This window comes from Stegodyphus dumicola, chromosome 2 (genome assembly GCF_044657685.1).
Source record: "Stegodyphus dumicola isolate Sdum_Otavi_A_Nest chromosome 2, ASM4465768v1".
NCBI lineage: Eukaryota > Metazoa > Arthropoda > Arachnida > Araneae > Eresidae > Stegodyphus > Stegodyphus dumicola.
The window spans coordinates 249,711,299-249,718,080 of NC_140769.1; the positions used below are offsets into that span (position 1 = coordinate 249,711,299).

The 6,782-nt window shown below is 31.0% G+C and overlaps 1 protein-coding gene across 2 annotated transcripts in view; it reads right to left on the reverse strand.

Annotated features, from left to right (window-relative positions):
- LOC118193503 (sarcoplasmic calcium-binding proteins I, III, and IV-like) overlaps positions 1-6,404 on the reverse strand; it is a 59,610-nt gene extending 53,206 nt beyond the window's left edge. The window contains exons 1-2 of one of the 2 annotated variants that reach the window (XM_035364605.2): positions 6,226-6,404; positions 2,137-2,190 (exon numbers count right to left, since the gene is read on the reverse strand). In XM_035364605.2, the coding sequence (XP_035220496.2) occupies positions 2,137-2,188 (52 nt within the window). In that variant the 5' untranslated portion in view covers positions 2,189-2,190; positions 6,226-6,404. The remainder of the gene's footprint in view (positions 1-2,136; positions 2,191-6,225) is intronic. The other variant, XM_035364604.2, reaches the window with a different exon arrangement.
- Positions 6,405-6,782: the final 378 nt, after the last annotated feature.

Here is a 6,782-nt window from a genome sequence, read left to right on the forward strand (position 1 = left end):
AATTATAATTGATTATCTAATAATTATCAATTAAGTTGTAATTAATTAATAATTGTGTAATAATTGTTTATTAAATAACAATTTATAAACATTAATTAAATAGTTATTAATTAATTTAATAATAATGAACTATTTAATTTTAAAATTATTAATGAGTTTAATAGTCATTTTATTTATTTATTTACTCTTGTTCCTCTTTGCTGACGGTCTTCCATAGGGCTCCGGCACTTCTAATTTTAGAAATTAAGCCCTAAATAAAACCAAAAATAACCGTTAAAGAAAAGGGAGGCACCTGAAAGAACTCGCCTGAAGGTTTCTAACCAAACATTTTCGTGGCGTTAAATGTATATGTAGTTAGCCATGATGAAAATAAAGTTCAGATGTTGTGAACGCCCGTGTGACTTAAGATTTAAAGTAATATCCTATTTATCATTTTAACTGAAATAAACTGGTTCAGACTTTTGAAGCGAATTCAGTGCGCTCTGTATTGAGGAATTAGAAGGCAAGATCAAAAATCAGAAACTTAAAATTAAAATAAATAAATAAATAATAACGATTTCCCAGTAGTCGGGAGATATTTGTGTTAAATGTTCGATCCCTTTTCCTTATATTTTGAACAGAAAGGAAACGATAAAAGCAGTCATTTGACAGAAGCCATTACGAAAAAGATGGTAAGGAAAAGTTAAAGGAATGGAAATTTCTTCTTTTTAGACCCAGACAATTTACCAGTATGAAAGACGATACATTACAGAACTGTTGTTCTTCTTTGTCGAACTTTTATTAATTGATGAAGAAGCAGCGATTTATAATTTATTGTACATCTAAAAATTTGTTGTGTAAATATCAAAAACTACTAACTAAAATCAGGCTCCACTTAGTTTGTAATTTTCAGAGGTTTGGAGACAATTAGACGAGTTGTTATAATCCTACAAGATGTCTTAAATATGCCAAAATTTACAGATCTTATGAAAGCCAGCTGTAAAAAGATGGTAATATATATGTGTGTGTTCTTTGCATATGGTGGCTACATGTCTTAAAAAATTTTAAGACATGTAGCCACCGGGAATATGCTAAATTTCTTAAACGAAGACAAATTCTTCAGCAAATAACAAGGCATGAATTTATTAACAAGCTAGAAAGTTTCCCTACCTTTGAAAAGGACGAAAATGATTTTTAAAAAAAATTGATAAAAATAAAATAAAACAAATTTGCGGACGTTCTATTACAATTTCATGGTTTATGGTACCAACGAAATTTCTAGCATCATTGACTTAACAAGATGGCTGGAGATATCTAATTCCCCATTTGATAAAATGAAAAATCAACGTTTAAGTTATGAATTAACAAAGAACACTGATGACATTAACTTATTTTGCTTAATTATTATTTATTGGTTTCTTCATAGATGAAAACACAGCTCTGGAATTTTAGCCTAGCAAACTCTAACGGAGAATTTTGTAGACTTTCAAAGAAGTTGTGTGAAATAATTAGAATTTGTTCGAGCATTGATTTAATTTGCAGGTCGTTCTGAATTTGAGTGTTTCTAACAAACCAGGATGCGTTAACTATGGTCCTCAGAATTTTATTTTGAAGTACATCTAAACGAGCTCTGTTCGTTTTTGTTATATAAAATTAGCATAACTGTTTGATTTAAGATTGTTCCAAGTATTAAATTAAAATGTCTTTAACCACGGTCAGATTGCAATTCATTTTTTAATTCTATGATTTTTATATTTTTAAAATGTTTTTAAATACTTTTTTAACTTTTTGAAATTTTATCATCCGACAATTTTCGATGTCTTAGGTCTTATTTTCTAGGTACACTGAGTTTTCAAATCATAATAATAATTAAAGTTTTCAAATTTTTTTTTTAATATTATGTTAAAACTGTGAAGGAAAAGTATGTTAGGTTAATAGAAAAACAACGAGCTTTTGTTTCATCGATAAAGGACTTCCTATACAAATCCATTTATAAATGCTTAAAATAGCAATTTAATAAAGAAATAAATAAATAAACTCTTCAGAAAGATTGGCACTAGTATGCACATCAATTCAATAAAAAAATTTTAAGCGTGAAACAGTCATTAGTAATGCTCACGTTTAATACACAACAAAATTTTTAAAAAGTGTACTTACCCCAAAATTTATGAAATGTGTACAGATGCTTATGACGAAATGTTGATCCCATACCTGTAAAAAACATTTAAATTTCGATTTGCTTTTCTATATTATTATCTACATATAGTTATTCAAGCATTAATTAGAGACGGTTATTTGTGCCGAAGTTTTAATTGTGATTGTATTTCTTCTTATTGAAAGAAAAATGTTTACTGTATTTTGAATAATGTTTTGGTTACGTAATTAGCAAACTGTGCGCAGAGCACGAAGCGAAATATTCCAATAATTTCTCTGAAATGATTCATAGACCATGTGGTTTTAGAATCAGACCATCAAAGTGATAAATTAGCAGGATATAATAGCAGGAGGCTATAAGGAGATGCTATGTAAACCACTAACTGCTTCGCTTTGCTGAAGACAAAAATTTGCAGCAAGGAATTATCTGTGTTTTTGGATATTAGTGAAAGATTAATATTTGCGGCGGGTTATAAAACTCCAAATCTCTTTATGATGGCAATGTCACATCCATGTGAATGAATTTTCGACAGTTAGTGCATTAAAAAGCGTTATCGTGAGAAAATCAAGTTGATTGATTGGTTAATTGTCTAAAATAAAGCACCTGAAAATTCATCTGAAAGAAGAAATGAATATGGTATGTATTTGTCTCAAAGATTTGAAAATATTTATCGTAAACAGCGGGTTCACGCATTCCACTATTTGTAATTTATTTACAAATGATAGGGTCGTTGAATAGACGCCGTTATTTAATACTTTTATGTAAATTACTTGTGAATTTATAATGCATATTTTTAGACCAAAGCGGCTTTGTCCTTGAAGGACTATTGTTTCCGTTTTGCGATTTTGCGTTGAATCACTATAAATGTCCGTTTCACTTTTCAAACTGTTGCCACCAAATGTTAGAGTCCTGCACTATATTTGAAGAAATTAAATTAAATAATGAAAAATCTGCATAAATGTATGTATATTTCTCTCATTGTGATAAAACAACGGTACATAGAGCCATCGAATTTTGAATGACGTAATCCTCCTACGAATATGGGCTTGTAGAAGACCAAATTTGAAATTTGGAATTTTTTTATTATCGATTTCGTATTTTCTAAAACTTTAACGAATTTTTGAGTAACAAACTCAGCGATTTAAAAGCGAGCAATGGCAGAACTCTACGGGGTAAAAAAATTCTAAAGATATGCTCATTAAAAAAAAAAAAAAAAAAAAAAAAAACTATTTTGCGACATTACTATTGAACTGAATTTTATGGTTTAAGTGCAAATAACATGATATTTAATAAATAAAGGTAACACACAAAACGTTAAAAAAACGCCCCTTTGAGCGTAATTTAAAATCTGAAACTTTTCCTTTTTTTTTTTTTTTTTAAACTTAACCAACCTAACTTTGTAAATAGCAGATAGGTCTACATTCTGTGCCTGGACGTGGTAAACCGAAAACGTTTGGAAACTACCAGTTTTAGCTAATAACTGGATTTTTTTTTTTAACGCTATTATCAAAAACACAAAATTCCCTTTATTGTAAAATGTTGTACTCTACTAAGATTTGAAACTAAGACTCCACTTTTAAGCATCCCTTCCCTTTGAATGTGACCGTATTGTGACTGGATACAGCTTTTATGTGTTTTATTTTTAACCACGTCTTTTAATCATAGAAAGTGTATTAGCACGTAGTACAGCGCCGGTGGAATGTCTATTTCACTTCAACGGAACATTTGTAAAGACCTAGCTTCGGCTGTCCTTTAAACCCAGGACCTTTTTATCCAGAGTATGCGAAACTGCTGTTGAGCTATGATAAATGTTTTTCGACTAAAATAGTTTTTACATAGGCTAAATCTTGAATGATTCGAATTTGTTATGCTCTAAAATTTGTTTGTGTTTTAAGCAATGTAATCTGGACCATGCCTTCTTCATACAAATTCAAAAAAAAAAAAAAAAAAAAAAAAAAAACAAGCATGCTGTTCAGTCAGAAACGTATTAAGTTTCCTAAATAATTTATCCTGATTTTAAGAGACAGCACATTTGCTGCTTGCGAAGAATGCGCAGATTTGACTCCTGACTGGAGAGCTTACTTAGTTCGGTTTTTCGGAATAACTGATAAAAAAATGACTCGAAATAACGGTTTCAGCTTTCATATGATAGCCTAACTCAATGAATTTAATTCAAGTAGCAGTTTTAATTTTTGAATTGACAGCATGTTAAAAAAGTATTGTTACGAAAAGCAAAGCTGCGGTAAGATAGCTTCCCCGCAAAGGGTTGCCAGATTTGGTGCGAAATCGTCCATTTGGCGACATGCCATAGACGGAGCGAGAATACGCTAGAAAAAATTCTTAGGGTTTTTCCTCAGGAATATTCTCGAAGGTAGGTTAAAGCCATATCCTGCCAGTACGCGAAGAGGGATCTTGAATGCAGTAGTGTAGTAGTAGTGTCTTGAGAGCGATCGACCGAGTCGGGAGCTGTACTTTAGTGCTTTTCCGTGAAGCTGTTTTCCCCGTTACAGCCTGAAGGTTGTGTTGCTGATTGTTTTAGTGTGTTTATCGTAGTTTTTCAACGACTGTACAGATGGTTTTGGATCTGTCCTGTATAAAACTGGCGAATAAATTGTGTTTTTAGTCTTCTTCATGAAGTGATATCGTCAGTTACTACAAATCCACAAACCCGTAGAACGCTACAGTATATATCGCTAAGGCACATCCTAATTTTTTAATTTACGGATTTTTTTTATTACAGATTGCAAATATTCAACCACTCTGTTCGCGTGGTTTTCAACCTGGATCGAAATACCAGGACTCAGTATACCTAACCATACGGCTATTAGGGGATGACATCTAAGAGAAGGAACAAACTGCGCTTATATAACTGATTTGTTTGTTCTCTTGGTAGTGTACTACAGTTTGAAAATTCAGCCGAGAGCTCGCCTCTGGCAGTTTTTGAGTGAAATCTTATTTCAAGCCCCTAATAAGATTAACTCCTGTATTTTAGTTTAATATTTAAGTATTTGTCATTAATCGAAAATTAATTAATTGAATTTTTATCTACTTACACTTCATTTGATTCATATTTTAATATTTTATTTATTTATATTTATTTAATTTTCTTGACGACCTTTCACAGACTCATTATAATTTATAAATTATGGCATTTATAAATTAAACCCTAGTTGAAGCATAGTTACGCACAGTAGCCCTTGGTATGGGGATTCATGATTTCTTTTTTATAAGACTGAAATTTTCAATTCATTAAAATATATTTACGTACCGTTGATGTAAAAAAATAAAAATGCCATATTCTGCAAGAAAAACTGCTAAAAAGTTCTTAAAATGTCATTTTACAGCAAGATAAATAAATAAAATAAAAAATAAAGATAAAATCTGTGAAAGCAGAAGAACGATATCTAGCTTCTCTATCAACATGATAATAATTAAGCACCTGCTAACAAAAACCTGAGTTGTTTATCCAGGTTACTGCTCGACGCGACAGCACCGGTCGCACTAGCATTCTCGCCTTCCCTGTGTGCACCTAGTTTTAAAACTCCTGTACAAGTTATAAAAGAATAGCTCAAAGCATATTTACAGAATTATACTTAAAATGTATTAAATAAATGGCAGCTTGTTTTGCACTTTGGAGTTATTAAAAAGAATTTAACATTTTTGTGACCTGCTTTCTTTATCCTGAAAACTATTACGATTACTCCAAAATCTGAAAGCAGGGTTCAGAGGCAGCCAGCTACTACACAAACATTTTATATTAATTAACATATATGAACACATTCCACTGAAACAAAATTCACCAGCATAATAGTAATATAATACATAAAGGAATATATGAGGAAGCAGCAACGCAACACTAAGTACTGTTTACAAAATAGACAACATGGTAAGAAATATTTATAAAATATAAAATTTTAAAGATAATTTTAAATGCTTATTTAAGTGCAAAAAAAAAAAAAAAAAAACCGTTGCAAGATTGACAACAGTAATTTTCTACTATTGTTCGAATGAAACTTATATTTCCGTTACCAAAACAAACTAAAATTTAATAAGCATCTAAATCCCTCTTATAACATATAAAATATACATACTGTAATTTATGTAATTGTCTTTCGTGCTTCGAAGTCTCACTAATTCACTGAATTACACAGAACTAACAGTTTAGAACACCATTAACAACTTCGACACATTTTCTTTTAAACTTCGTTAAGAAATGAACAGGAAGCCGAGCAAGTGAAAGCCAATGCTTCTTAAAAATTCAACTAGAAAAAAAGAAACACAAATGCGTGGGTTCATTTTTGGCAGACACTTCTTGAGTTTATTTATAAACCAATTCGTTTCTTCCTAGACGGGGGTAAAAGTTGTATTGTGTAAACGTCTATAAGCCGCACGTTACTGTCGGCGATGACGTCATATCATAAGCAGATGACTCGCTGGAATAAACAGTTGATACGGGCTAAATACTATATATGGAAATTTCCGTGAATTTTTTATGCTTAACTTCTGAATTATTTGGAATGATGGCTGTGCATTTCACCTAAAACCACTAAAGAAGCAAATACCATGTTATTAGTAATAAAGCTTTCAGAATAAGTCGGCGAAGAAAATTTGGCATTTTTATTGTACTTTTTTACATCCTTGTACGAAG